This window comes from Erinaceus europaeus, chromosome 8, assembly GCF_950295315.1.
Source record: "Erinaceus europaeus chromosome 8, mEriEur2.1, whole genome shotgun sequence".
NCBI lineage: Eukaryota > Metazoa > Chordata > Mammalia > Eulipotyphla > Erinaceidae > Erinaceus > Erinaceus europaeus.
Window position 1 is genome coordinate 101330640 of NC_080169.1, and position 15149 is coordinate 101345788.

General features: G+C 46.9%; 1 protein-coding gene across 1 annotated transcript in view; it reads right to left on the reverse strand.

The window, feature by feature from the left end:
- COPG2 (COPI coat complex subunit gamma 2) overlaps window positions 1-15149 on the reverse strand; it is a 153892-nt gene that overhangs the window by 670 nt on the left and 138073 nt on the right. The window contains exons 21-23 of the mRNA XM_007524210.2: window positions 1917-2014; window positions 770-908; window positions 384-482 (exon numbers count right to left, since the gene is read on the reverse strand). Of these exons, the coding sequence (XP_007524272.1) occupies window positions 384-482; window positions 770-908; window positions 1917-2014 (336 nt within the window). The remainder of the gene's footprint in view (window positions 1-383; window positions 483-769; window positions 909-1916; window positions 2015-15149) is intronic.

The window sequence follows — 15149 nt, forward strand, 5'->3', positions numbered from 1 at the left end:
TTCTGGCTTTTTTTTTTCTTAAAGCTCCCCTTCCCCAAACTTGTGTTTACTATGGAAATTGAATTCATATGTATATATTCTAAATGATCTTTTAAGTTTCTAAGGCACCAGTGATATAGAAGATAGTGAGTAATATTGATCTGGAGTGCTCTAGTGGGGCAAGGTGGTGGCATTAGTATCTGTAGGGTAGATTTAATTAAGTGTTGTGGCTAGAAGTACATCTCAAGAGAACAACTGAAACAGCTAAACCATTTATTTTGACAGAGCTTCAAATTGTAATGTATATAGTGAGGAAAAGGAAGCACAGCAGAGAATGAGATGCCATGCCCTTCCCACTAGATTCTGCAATATTATCCAGGGGAAGACTGAGGGAAGTTTCTTACCTGCCAGGAAGAGGGAATGAGAATTCTTGTTCTCGGGTACTTTTTCTGACCTCTCACATGGCTGCATGCCCAGAAACTTGATGATGTTCTTGACAGCTTCTGTGTGGAGAAGATTGAGGCACAGTATTAGAAAAGGCCAGTGTAGGGATCTGCCTCTGCCCTGGTGTGTGCTGGAGGCTGGGGATTGGGGGCACTGAGGTACTGATGGGGGTGGGGGGTAGGGCTCCTCAACTAGAAACTAGTTGGCTTAATCAAATGACAAAGACAGGGTCCTAATCCTTAAAGGGAATTAGATTGTGAAGTCTTTACATCAGCAAGGGACATTCTTCTGAAATGACATATTTGCCAGGCAGCAGTATAAAACCTAACAGCAAAACTGTTCTCACCATCAAGAGTTTTGGTAGAACTGAGGGCAAAGGTCTCTTCTTTCTCAAAGGCATCTCCCACCTCTTCCCAGGCAGCAGCAAAGTTAGGCTTCAGTATCTTCTGAATGTGGTCAGACAGAGTCAACTCCAGGTCTTCCAGCTGGGGGGGGGGGGGGTGTCACAAGCAAGGGGTGAGTCAAGCTAGTCCTTAGGGGCAGGACAAAGACAGAAGGGGCTAATTAATGCAGGTTGATGACTGATCGTGTTCTAGCCTTTACTGGGGGTCTAGGACACTCTGCCACCAAGCTAGCCTACTTCTGTAGTAGATAAAGTCTATACAGACCTTAGCAAAGAAAAGCAAGAAATAGGACATCTGCAGAGCTTTCTCTGATCAGGTAACAACTCTAAAATTTCACATGACATTATTAATAAAAGGCCTGTAAAGCAGAAAGGAACTTTCCTGAACTGTGAACTTATATATATTTTAAACTGACAAGGCATGTTAGAAGAAAACTCTTATCTTTCTGTTCTCTCTATAGGAAATGACAGTCCAAAAATAAGAATTTGATCAAAATTTAGAGGAAATTGTTAGATAAGTAACAAACTATGCCATCCCCCCCATCCCCGGGATTTTGTGGAAACTCTTATTAGCACCTAAGATTTGGTTATGTTGTAATTTATTTTTTTTCATTTACAATAAATATTCCTTTTCACACCTTAAAAAAGAAAACAGGACATCTGATAAGAGCCATATGGATCTCATTTTATAGCCATGAGACAGCAGAGTTTTTTTCTCCTGCCCACTAAGTTGATTTAAACAAACAAACAAGCTGATCTAAACAAAGTTTCCCCTGTTTTTAAGACCACAGTATGGCTACTTTATCAGCAAACTTAGAGCTGCTAAACAGCCAATCTCTATGATATTCTTGCACTTAGAATTATCACTATACTATACTGACATCAAAGAAAGGGTGACTTTTTTTTTTCCTCAGTTCCCTTTGGCATGACACACTCCCATCAGAGAGAAAGATAATTAGTTCAGGGAACTCCCCAGTTGTAATCTGCATAAGAAGAAAGCCATGCTATTCTAGCAAGTTGTTCTGTACAGAGAGAGATCATTCAGTGTCCTTAGTTTGTTAAAGGGAGCCTTTGTATAGGGGAGACTCACCACGTATTCATCTTCATACCCCTCCTCAGCTGGAACTCCGGTGTCAGGGTCGCAGTCCCGGACAGTGAATTTCATGGTGCAGCTAAAGGTTCCTGAAACTGGGGGAAGGAAGCACATCCTATCAGTGGGGTCAGCAGCACAGAGTTTCCAGGGGGCAATTCAGGAAGCATCACCTGCTTTTGGCATTGGCTACACTGTTGCACCAAGGAAACATGCAGGTTGTCTTCAGGAGGGATGTTCCTTGAAGACAGCCGCCAGTTGGAAAAGGCAAACTAAGTAGGATTTTAAACTAGTCCTCACTGTGGGCTAGAAAAGTGGAAGAATTGGTGTGTTGTGGTTAGTAATAGTGAACTTCTTGCTGTATTGAGAGGCTCTTGTGTCTGGGAGAGGGAGGCCCTGTCCAGTGTCAGTGGGTACACTTGAACTAGAAGCACCACCTGCCCTTTGCAAAGGCTAAGGTGTTACCAAGGAAGCGTGCAGGTTGTCTTCTAGGAGGGTGGTCCTTGAAGACAGTCTGCAGTTGGAAAAGGCATAGTAAGTGGGGTCTAACTAGTCTCCACATTGGGCTTGAATAATAAAGGGTTGGTGTATTTTCTTTAGTACAGACACCAGTGTCAGTGGGGTCACCAACACAGTTTGCAGGGGCAACTCAGGAAACACCACCTGCACTTGGACTGTTATGAGGTTGTTAAGGAAACATGCAGGTTGTCTTCTGGAGGGAGGGGAGTGGTCCTTTAAGGCAGCCTGCAGGTGAAAAGGCCAAGTAAGACTTACAGCATATTGTGCGAGAATAGTAGAGTTGTATATTGTGTTTATTGCAGACTCCAGTGTCAGTGGGAATGCCAGCAAGGAAGCACCACCTGCTCTTAGCACTGGCTACTTGTTACTGTGGAAACGTACAGGTTGCCTTCTAGGTGGGTGGTCCTTTAAGGCAGTCTGCAGGTGAAAAGGCAAACTCAGTAGGATTAAACTGGTCTGCAGTGTGGGCTAGAATAGTGGAGAGGGGTTTGTTGCTATTAAGACAGACCCACTGTCAGGGTCATGGTCCGAGAGGGTGAACTTCATGGTGAATCTGGGGGAGGGAAGCACAGGCCAGTGCTGGGTGTGTCAGCACAGGAAGCACCACATGCACTTGGTCCTGCTCTGTTGTTATTCAAAGAAACGTGCAAGTTGTCTTCTAGGTGGGATGTCCTTGAAGACAGCTTGCACCCAGAAAAAGGGCAAAATGAAGAGGACTTTAACTAGCCTGCAGAGTGGCTAGGATAGTAGAGAGTTGGGTGTTGAGTTGGATAGACCACAGTGTCAGTGGGTGAGTCAGATTAGAAACATGCAGGCTGTCTTCAGGGGGGCTGGGTGGTGGGGGTCCCTGAAGGCAGTCTGCAGGTGAAATGGCATTGTAGGTGGGGTTTTAAACTACTTTCCAGGGTGGGCTAGATAGTAGCGAGTTGCTCTACTGCAGTTAGGACAGACCTGGTGTCAGGGTTATGGTGGGAGACAGTGAACGTCATGGTGTAGTTAGAGGTTCCTGAGTCTGGGGGAGGGAAGCATAGGCCAGTGTCAGTGGGTGTGCCAACACTTGGTTCTGGCTAATTTGATCTTAAAGAAATGTGCAAGTTGTCTTCTAGGTAAGATGTCCTTGAAGACAGCTTGCCCCCAGAAAAAGCAAAATTAAGAGGATTTTAACTAGTCTTTAGGGTGGCTAGGATAGTAGGCATTGGTGTGTTGAGTTTGGATAGACCACAGTGTCAGTGGCTGAGCCAGATTGGAAACATACAGGCTGTCTTCTAGGGCCTTGGGGTGGGGGAGGGTCCCTGAAGGTAGTTTGCTGGTGAAAAGGCAATGTAGGTGGGATTTTAAACTAGTTTCCAGGGTGGGCTAGATAGTAGCGAGTTGGTCTATTGCAGTTAGGATAGACCCAGTGTCAGGGTCATGGTCAGAGACAGTCTGCAGGTTAAAAGGCAAACTACACTGTTTTAAAAAGTTTCCATCATGGATTAGCAGAGTTTGGTATATTGTGTTGAATACAGACCCCAGTGTTAGCGGGCTGATTGATCAGGAAGCACCGCTTATATGGGGCACTGGCTACTGGTTATCAAGGAAACATGCAGGCTTTCTTCTAGGGAGGTGGTCGTTGAAGGCAGTCTGCAGTGAGGAGGCAAACACACTGGATATTAAACTAGGTTGGACTAGAACAGTAGAAAGTTGGTGTTTTGTGTTTGTTTCAGATCTCATGTTTGCAGACAGGTGAACTTCATGATGTATCTACAGGTCCCTGAGTCTGAGGGAGGGAAGCCCAGTGGGTATGCCAGCACTGGAAACATCACCTGCACTTGATAGTGTTACAATGTTATCAAGGAAACATGCAGCTTGTCTTCTGGGTGGGGGGGGGGGGGTGGTCCTTTAAGGCAGCCTGAGGTGAAAAAGTCAGTAGGACTTTAAACTAGTCTGCACAATGGGCTAGTGAGCAGAGTTAGGTTTAATGTGTTTAGTGCAGACCCCAGTGTCAATGACACGTTCCCAAACAGGAAGCACCACCTGTACTTGTCACTGGCTACTTGCTATCAAGGAAACATGCAGCTTGTCTTCTAGGGGAGGGTGGTTCTTTAAGGCAGCCTGCAGGTGGAATGGTAACAGTCTGCAGTGTGGGCTAGAATAGTGGAGAGGGGTATATTGCGTTTAGTACAGACCTGGTGTTAGTGTCAGGGTCATGGTCCGAGAGGGTGAACTTCATGGTGAATCTGGGGGAGGGAAGCACAGGCCAGTGCTGGGTGTGTCAGCACAGGAGGCACCACATGCACTTGGTCCTGCTCTGTTGTTATTCAAAGAAACGTGCAAGTTGTCTTCTAGGTGGGATGTCCTTGAAGACAGCTTGCACCCAGAAAAAGGGCAAAATGAAGAGGACTTTAACTAGCTTTCAGGGGGGCTAGAATAATAGTAGAGTTGGTATATTGTGTTAGACAGACCGCAGTGTCAGCTGGCTGGTTAAAATAGGAAGCAGCACTTGCTGTTGGCACTGGTTACTTGCTATTGAGCAAGCGTGTAAGTTGTCTTCTGGGGAGAGGGTCCTTTAAGGCAGCCTGCAGGTGGAATGGTATACTAAGAAGGATTTTAAACTAGTCTGCTTGTGAGTTAGAATAGTGGAGAGAGGTTTGTTGCATTTAGTAAAGACCCAATGTCAGGGTCATGGTTGGAAACAGTGAACTTCATGGTGTAGTTAGAGGTTCCTGAGTCTGGGGGAGGGAAGCACAGGCCAGTGTCAGTGGGTGTGCCAGCACTTGGCTCTGGCTAATTTGATTTTAAGGAAACGTGCAAGTTGTCTTCTAGGTGGGATGTCCTTGAAGACAGCTTGCACCCAGAAAAAAGTAAAATTAAGAAGATTTTCACTAGTCTTCATGGTGGCTAGGATAGTAGAGAGTTGGGTATTGCGTTGGATAGACCACAGTGTTAGTGGGCGAACCAGATTGGAAACATGCAGGCTGTCTTCTGGGGGGTGGGTGGCGGGTGTCCCAGAAGGCAGTCTGCAGGTGAAAAGGCAATGTAGGTGGGATTTTAAACTAGTCTCCAGGCTGGTCTAGAAATAGCGAGTTGGTCTATTGCAGTTAGGACAGACCGGTTTCAAGGTCATGGTCAGGGACAGTGAACTTCATGGTGTAGTTAGAAGTTCGTGATTCTGGGGGAGGGAAGCACAGGCCAGTGCTGGGTGTGTCAGCACAGAAAGCACCACATGCACTTGGTCCTGCTCTGCTGTTACTCAAGGAAACGTGCAAGTTGTATTCTAGGTGGGATGTCCTTGAATACAGCTTGCACCTAGAAAAATAAGAAGACTTATAGCTAGTCTTCAGGCTAGTTATAGTTATAGGCTAGAATAGGATAGTTGGTATATTTTGTTTAATTAGACCACATAGTCAGTGGGGTGGCCAGCATAAAGGTTTTGCAGGTAATGCAGGAAGTACTATCTGTCTTCGGGACTGCTAAGTTGATATCTAGGTGATGTGAAGGTTATCTTCTAGGGCTTGACTCTTGAAAGCAGTGTGAAGTTGGAAAAAGCAAACTTTATAGGTTTTTTAACTACTTGTCAGGGTGGCTCTAATAGAAAGGATTGGGTGTACTGTGTTTAGTTAGACCCCAGAGTCAGTGGGTGTGTTAACATAGGAGGCACCAGCATCCATTGGCATTGGCTACTTATTATCAAGGTAACATGCAGGTTATCTTCTAGGGGGATGGTCCTTGAAGGCAGTCTGCAGGTAAAAAGGTAAACTAAGTAGAATTAAATAAGCCTGCACTTTGGGCTAGAAACTGCAAGTTGTTCTATTGGCCATTAATACAGACCCAGTGTCAGGGTCATGGTCAGAGACTGAACTTGAGGGTGTAGTTAGAGGTTCCTAGATCTGGGGGAGGGAAGCACAGTCCATTGTCAGTGAGTGTGACAGCACAAGAAGCACCACCTGCACTTGGCACAGCTAAGTTATCAAAGAAATGTGCAGGTCGTCTTCACGGGGTTAGATCCTTGAAGACAGCTAGCATTTGGAAAAGGCAGAGTCAGTAGGATTTTCCCAGTTATGGGGGGGTGGCGGGGGGGCTAGCACAGGACAGTTATTCTTTGTGTTTAGCTATACCTCAGTCAGTGATGCCTACACAGTTTCCAGGGGTAACTCAGCAAGGCCCACTTGCACTTGACTACATGTTAAAAAGGAACCATGCAGGTTATCTTCTAGGGGGGTGGTTAAAGACAGCCATAGTTGGAAAAGGCCATCTAAGTAGGATTTTAAAGTAGCCCTCATTGTGGGGTAGTAAAGTTGGTGTGTTGTCTTTAGTATACACTAGTATAGGGTCATGGATGGAGACGGTGAACTTCATGGTGTAGCTGGAGGTTCCTGAGTCTGGGGGAAGGAAACCTAGCTAGGTGTCAGTGGGGTCACCAGCACAGGAAGCCCCATCTGCACTCGACACTGCTATATTGGAATCAAGGAAACAGGCAGGTTGTCTTCAGGGAGGTGGTCCTTGATGGCATTCTGCACTTAGAAAAAATTTTAGATAGGATTTAAACTAGTCAGCACTTTTGGCTAAAATAGTAGAGAGTTGGCATGTTGTGTCTGTGCAGTCAGGAATCACCACTTGTATTTGTCACTGGCTACTTGCTGTCAAGGAAACATGCAGGTTGTGTTCTGGGGGTGGGGTGGGGTGGTGTGTATGGCCCTTAAAGGCAGTCTGCAGGTGAAAAGGCAAACTCAGTAGGATTAAACTAGTCGGCATAGTGGGCTACAATAGTAAAAAGGGGTTTACTGCATTTAGTACAGACCTAGTATCAGGGTCATGTCAGAGAGGGTGAACTTCATGGTGAATCTGGGGGAGGGAAGCACAGGCCAGTGCTGGGTGTGTCAGCACAGGAGGCACCACATGCACTTGGTCCTGCTCTGTTGTTATTCAAAGAAACGTGCAACTTGTCTTCTAGGTGGGATGTCCTTGAAGACAGCTTGCACCCAGAAAAAGGGCAAAATGAAGGGGACTTTAACTAGCTTTCAGGGGGGCTAGAATAATAGTAGAGAGTTGGTATATTGTGTTAGACAGACCGCAGTGTCAGCTGGCTGGTTAAAATAGGAAGCAGCACTTGCTGTTGGCACTGGTTACTTGCTATCGAGCAAGCGTGTAAGTTGTCTTCTGGGGAGAGGGTCCTTTAAGGCAGCCTGCAGGTGGAATGGTATACTAAGGAGGATTTTAAACTAGTCTGCTTGTGAGCTAGAATAGTGGAGAGAGGTTTGTTGCATTTAGTAAAGACCCAATGTCAGGGTCATGGTTGGAAACAGTGAACTTCATGGTGTAGTTAGAGGTTCCTGAGTCTGGGGGAGGGAAGCACAGGCCAGTGTCAGTGGGTGTGCCAGCACTTGGCTCTGGCTAATTTGATTTTAAGGAAACGTGCAAGTTGTCTTCTAGGTAAGATGTCCTTGAAGACAGCTTGCACCCAGAAAAAGCAAAATTAAGAGGACTTTAGTCTGCAGGGTGGCTAGGATAGTAGAGTGGGGTGTTGAGTTTGGATAGACCACAGTGTTAGTGGGTGAGCCAGATTGGAAAAATGCAGGCTGTCTTTGGGGGGGGGGGTGGGTGGCGGGTGTCCCTGAAGGCAGTCTGCAGGTGAAAAGGCAATGTAGGTGGGATTTTAAAATAGTCTCTAGGGTGGACTACATAGTAGAGAGTTGGTCTATTGTGTTTATTACTGACTCAGTTGTAGGGTTATGTTCACAGACAGTGAACTTCATGGGGTAGTTAGAGGTTCCTGAGTCTGGGAGAGGGAAGCACAGGCCAGTGTCAGTGGGTGTGCCAGCACTTGGCTGTGGCTAATTTGATTTTAAGGAAACGTGCAAGTTGTCTTCTAGGTGGGATGTCCTTGAAGACAGCTTGCACCCAGAAAAAGCAAAATCAAGAGGATTTTCACTAGTCTGCAGGGTGGCTAGGATAGTAGAGAGTTGGGTGTTGAGTTTGGATAGACCACAGTGTTAGTGTGTGAGCCAGATTGGAAACATGCAGGCTCTCTTCTGGGGGGTGGGTGGCAGGGGTCCCTGAAGGCAGTCAGCAGGTGAAAAGGCAATGTAGGTGGGATTTTAAACTAGTCTCCAGGGTGGGCTAGATAGTAGAGAGTTGGTCTATTGTATTTATTACTGACTCAGGCGTAGGGTCATGTCTGCAGACAGTGAACTTCATGGTGTAGTTAGAGGTTCCTGAGTCTGGGGGAGGGAAGCACAGGCCAGTGTCAGTGGGTGTGCTAACACTTGGCTCTGGCTAATTTGATTTTAAGGAAACGTGCAAGTTGTCTTCTAGGTAGGATGTCCTTGAAGACAGCTTGCACCCAGAAACAGCAAAATCAAGAGGATTTTCACTAGTCTTCAGGGTGGGCTAGGATAGTAGAGAGTTGGTGTGTTGTGTTCAGTCAGACCCCAATGTCAGGGTCATGGTCATGGTCCTGGACTGTGTACTTCAAGTGGTTCCTGAATCTGGGGGAGGGAATCTAGGTATGTGAGTGGGTGTGCCAGCACAGAGTTTCTGGGCTATCTCAGTAGTGTTGGCAGTGGCTGTGCTGCTTTCAAGGAAACATGCAGGTTGTCCTGTAGGGGGTGGTCCTTACAGGCAGCCTGCAGGTGAAAAGGCAAAGTAAGTAGGACTAAACTGGTCTGCTCTGTGGGCTAGAGGTAGCGAGCAGGTGGGTCTGTTGCATTTAGTATAGACCCTGGTGTTAGGGTCATAGTCGGACAGAGAACTTCATAATGCAGCTAGAGGTTCCTGTGTCTTGAGTTGGCAGGCATAGCTCAATGTCTGTGGTGTGCCAGCCTAGGATGTGCCACCTGCATTTGGTCCTGCTATGTTGTTGTCAAGGAAACATGCAGGTTTTTTTCTAGGAGAGGTGATTCTTGAAGATAGCCAGCAGTTGGAAAACTTAAACTAAGTAGGATGTTAAACTAGTCCCCATGGTGGGATAGAGTAGTTGAGAGTTGGTGTATTATGTTTAGTTAGACCTTAGTGGGCTGTGCCTGCCCAAGTTTCTGGGTGTAACTCAGGAAGCATCACCTGCATTTGGCACTGCCTCCCAATTATCAAGGGGACGTGCACGCCGTCTTCTGGGGGCGGTCCTTGAAGGCAGTCTGCAGGTGAGAAGGCCAACTAGCTATGTTTAAACTATCTGCATTGTGGCCTAGAATACTAAGAGAGTTGGTCTACTGCATTTAGTATAGACTCCAGGGTCCAGGACATGGCCCTAAGCAGTGAACTTCATAGTCTATCTGCAAGTCCTGAATTTGGGGGAGGGAAGCACGGCCAGCACTTGGCACTGATACACAGGACTGTTTTCCAGGGGGTGGTCTTTGAAGACAGCTGGCTGTTGGAAAAGGAATGTGTGATTTTGACTAGTGTTTGTGGGGGGGGGGGCTCGATGAGTAGAAAGTTGTGTATAGTGTTTAGTGAGACCCCAGTGTCAGCACTGTGTGCCAGCAGTTTCCAGGGGTGACTCAGGAAGCACTACCTGCACTTGGCACTGTTATGATGTTATCAAGAAAACGTGCAGGTTGTCTTCTAGGGGGTGGTCCTTGAAGGCAGCCTGCAGGTGGAAACTATGTAGGATTAAGCTCGTCTGCACACAGGTCATAATGGTGGTAGTTGCTCTGTTCGTTTAGTACTGACCCAAGGATCAAGGTCACGATCCCAGACAGTGAACTTCATGGTGTAGCTAGAAGTCTTGTTTCAGGGGTGGTAGTGGTGGTGGAGGATTAGGGCAGGAGGAGTTAGGTTATGTCACTGGGGTGTGTTTGCACAGCCTTCTGTAGGATAACTCAGGACGTGTCCTCTGCACTTGGCCTGACTAAATTCTTATAAAGGAAATGTGCAGTTTGTCTTCTATGGGTTGGTTCTTGAAAACAGCCTGCAGTTGGAAAAGGCAAGATAAGGGGTTTGATTTTTTTTTTAATATTTATTTTATTTATTTATTCCCTTTTGTTGCCCTTGTTGTTTTATTGTTGTAGTTATTGTTGTTGTCGTTGTTGGATAGGACAGAGAGAAATGGAGAGAGGAGGGGAAGATAGAGAGGAGGAGAGAAAGATAGATACCTGCAGACCTGCTTCACCGCCTGTGAAGCGACTCCCCTGCAGGTGGGGATCCGGGGTTCGAACTGGGATCCTTATGCCGGTCCTTGTGCTTTGTGCCACCTGCGCTTAACCCGCTACGCTACAGCCCGACTCCCGGGGTTTGATTTTTTTAAACTAGTCTTCTTGGTGGCTAGAATAGTAAGTGTTGGTGTTGTGTTTGGATAGACACCAGTGTCCTGGGTGGCAGGATATGTTATCAAGGAAATGTGCAGGCTGTCTTCTGGGGGGAGGGGGTGGTGGTGACTGGAAGGCAGTCTGCAGGTGCAAGGTTAGTGGTATTTTAAACTAGTCCTCAGGGTGGACTACATAGTAGTGAGTTGCTCTATTGCATTTAGGACACACCTGGTGTCAGGGTCATGGTCAGAGACAGTGCACTTCATGGTGTAGTTAGAGGTTCCTGAGTCTGGGGGAGGGAAGCACAGGCCAGTGTCAGTGGGTGTGCCAACACTTGGCTCTGGCTAATTTGATTTTAAGGAAACGTGCAAGTTGTCTTCTAGGTGGGATGTCCTTGAAGACAGCTTGCACCCAGAAAAAGCAAAATCAAGAGGATTTTCACTAGTCTTCAGGGTGGGCTAGGATAGTAGAGAGTTGGTGTGTTGTGTTCAGTCAGACCCCAATGCCAGGGTCATGGTCATGGTCCTGGACTGTGTACTTCAAGTGGTTCCTGAATCTGGGGGAGGGAATCTAGGTATGTGAGTGGGTGTGCCAGCACAGAGTTTCTGGGCTATCTCAGTAGCGTTGGCAGTGGCTGTGCTGCTTTCAAGGAAACCTGCAGGTGTCTTGTAGGGGATGGTCCTTAAAGGCAGCCTGCAGGTAAAAAGGCAAAGTAAGTAGGACTAAACTGGTCTGCTCTGTGGGCTAGAGGTAGCAGCGGGTGTGTTGCATTTTATTAGACTCCAGTATCTTTGGCTGGTCCTGGAAAGTTAGCTGGGGTATATCAGGAAGTGTCACCTGCACATGACACTGGCTACTTGCTATCTAGGAAACATGCAGGTTGTCTTCTGGAGGAGGGCCCTTAAGGCAGCCTGCAGGTGAAATGGTATACTAAGAAGGATTGTAAACTAGTCTGCAGTGTGGGTTAGAATAGTAGAGAGGGGTTCATTGCGTTTAGTACAGACCTGGTGTTAGTGTCAGGGTCATGGTCCGAGAGGGTGAACTTCATGGTGAATCTGGGGGAGGGAAGCACAGGCCAGTGCTGGGTGTGTCAGCACAGGAGGCACCACATGCACTTGGTCCTGCTCTGTTGTTATTCAAAGAAACGTGCAACTTGTCTTCTAGGTGGGATGTCCTTGAAGACAGCTTGCACCCAGAAAAAGGGCAAAATGAAGGGGACTTTAACTAGCTTTCAGGGGGGCTAGAATAATAGTAGAGAGTTGGTATATTGTGTTAGACAGACCGCAGTGTCAGCTGGCTGGTTAAAATAGGAAGCAGCACTTGCTGTTGACACTGGTTACTTGCTATCGAGCAAGCGTGTAAGTTGTCTTCTGGGGAGAGGGTCCTTTAAGGCAGCCTGCAGGTGGAATGGTATACTAAGAAGGATTTTAAACTAGTCTGCATGTAGGGCTAGACCATAGAGTTGTTTTTTGTGTTTAGTGAGACCCCAGTGTCAGCACTGTGTGCCAGCAATTTCCAGGGGTGAGTCAGGAAGCACCACCTGCACTTGGCACTGTTGATGTTATCAAGGAAACATGCAGGTTGTCTTCTACGGGGTGGTCCTTAAAGGCGGCCTGCAGTTACAAGGCAAAGTTAGTGGGATTAAACTGGTTTTCTCTGTGGGCTAGAAGCAACGAGTGGGTCTGCTTCGCTTAGTATAGGTCCTGGTGTCAGGGTCATAGTCAGTGAACTTCATAATGTAGCGAGAGGTTCATATGTTTGGTGGTGGGGATTTAGTGCTGGGTGTGGAAGTTTATGTCATTGGGGTGTGATTTGCACAGCGTTTTTGTGGTAACTCAGGAAGTGTCCTCTGCGCTTGGCCAGGCTGAGTTCTATAAAGGAAACGTGGAGGTTGTTTTCTATGGGTGAATAATTGAAACAGCTTGCAGTTGGAAAAACAAAATAAGGAGGTTTTTTAACTAGTCTTCAGGGTCAGCTCAAATAAGAGTAGAGTGTAGGTGTTGTGTTTAGATAGACACCAGTCTCAGTGGGGGTGCCACCAGAGGTAGCACCACTTGGACTAGGCACGGCCATCTTATCAAGGAAATGTGCAGGCTGTCTTCTGGGGGTCGGAGGTGGTGGTGATCCTGGAAGACAGTCAGCAGGAGAAAAGGCAATGTAGGTGGGATTTTAAAATAGTCTCCAGGGTGGACTAGATAGTAAAGAGTTGGTCTATTGCATTTATTACTGACCCTGGTAGATGTAGGGTCATGTTTGCAGACAGTGAACTTCATGGTGTAGTTAGAGGTTCCTGAGTCTAGGGGAGGGAAGCACAGGCCAGTGTCAGTGGGTGTGCCAACACTTGGCTCTGGCTAATTTGATACTAAGAAAACATGAGAGTTGTCTTTTAGGTAAGATGTCCTTGAAGACAGCTTGCACCCAGAAAAAGCAAAATTAAGAGGATTTTCACTAGTCTGTAGGGTGGCTAGGATAGTAGAGAGTTGGATGTTGAGTTTGGATAGACCACAGTGTTAGTGGGTGAGCCAGATTGGAAACATGCAGGCTGTCTTCAGGGGGGTGGGTGGCAGGGGTCCCTGAAGGCAGTCAGCAGGTGAAAAGGCAATGTAGGTGAGATTTTAAACTAGTCTTCAGGATGGACTAGATAGAAAAGAGTTGGTCTATTGCATTTATTATTGACCCAGGAGTAGGGTCATGTTCATAGACAGTAAACTTCGTGGTGTACGTAGAGGTTCCTGAGTCTGGGGGAGGGAAGCACAGGCCAGTGTCAGTGGATGTGCCAACACTTGGCTCTGGCTAATTTGATTTTAAGGAAACATGCAAGTTGTCTTCTAGGTGGGATGTCCTTGAAGACAGCTTGCACCCAGAAAGCGAAATTAAGAGGATGTTAACTAGTCTGCAGGGTGAGAAAGACAGTAGAGAGTTCAGTGTTGAGTTGGACAGATGACAGTGTCAGTGTGTGAGCCACATTGGAAACATGCAGGCTGTCTTCTGGGGTTGGGTGGGTGGCGGGGTCCCTGAAGGCAGTCTGCAGGTGAAAAGGCAATGTAGGTGGGACTTTAAACTAGTCCAGGGTGTGCTAGATAGTAGAGAGTTGATCTGTTGCATTTAGGCCAGACCCGGTGTCCGGGTCATGGTCAGAGACAGTGAACTTCGTAGTGTAGTTAGAGGGTCCTGAGTCTGGGGGAGGGAATCACAGGCCAGTGTCAGGGGCTGTGCCAACACTTGGCTCTGGCTAATTTGATTTTAAGGAAACGTGCAAGTAGCTTCTAGGAAAATGTCCTTGAAGACAGCTTGCACCCAGAAAAAGCAAAATTAAGAGGATTTTAACTAGTCTGCAGGGTGGCTAGGATAGTACAGAGTTGGGTGTTGAGTTGAATAGACCACAGTGTTAATGGGTGAGCCAGATTGGCTGTCTTCTGGGAGGTGGGGAGGCAGGTGTCCTTGAAGGCATTCTGCAGGTGAAAAGATAATGTAGATGGGATTTTAATCTAGTCTTCAGGGTTGGCTAGATAGTACAGAGTTGGTCTGTTGCATTTAGGACAGACACGGTGTCTGGGTCATGGTCAGAGACAGTGATTTCGTGGTGTAGTTAGAGGTTCCTAAGCTGGGGGAGGGAAGCACCGACCAGTGTCAGTGGGTGTGCCAACACTTGGCTCTGGCTAACTTGATTTTAAGGAAACGTGCAAGTAGTCTTCTAGGTAAGATATCCTTGAAGACAGCTTGCACCCAGAAAACGGAAAATTAAGAGGATTTAACTAGTCTTCAGGGTGGCTAGGATAGTAGAGAGTTGGGTGTTGTATTGGATAGACCACAGGGGTATTGGGTGAGCCAGATTGGAAACATGCAGGCTGTTTTCTGAGGGGTGAGGGGCAGGGGTCCCCAAAGACAGTTAGCAGGTGAAAAGGCAGTGTAGGTGGGATTTTAAACTAGTCTCCAGGGTGGGCTAGATAGTAGACAGTTGGTCTATTGTGTTTATTACTGACCTAGGTGTAGGGTCATGTCCGCAGACAGTGAACTTCATGGTGTAGTCTGAGGTTCCTGAGTCTGGGGGAGGGAAGCACAGGTCAGTGTGTGTGGTTGTGTCAACATTGGCTCTGGCTCATTTGATTTTAAGAAAAAATGCAAGTTGTCTTCTAGGTAAGATATCCTTGAATACAGCTTGCACTCAGAAAAAGCGAAATTAAGAGGACTTTATCTAGACTGATGGGTAGCTAGGATAGTAAGAGTTGGGTTTTGAGTTTTATAGACCACAGTGACAGTGGGTGAGCCAGATTAGAAACATGAAGGTTGTCTTCTAGGGGGGTAGGTGGCGGGGGTCCCTGAAGGTAGTCTGCTCTGAGAAGGCAGTGTAGGTGGGCTTTTAAACTGGTCTCTAGGGTGGGCTAGATAGTAGACAGTTGGACTGTAGTGTTTATTACTGACCCAGGTATAAGGTCATGTCCACAGACAGTGAACTTCATGGTGTAGTTAGAGGTTCCTGAGTCTGGGGGAG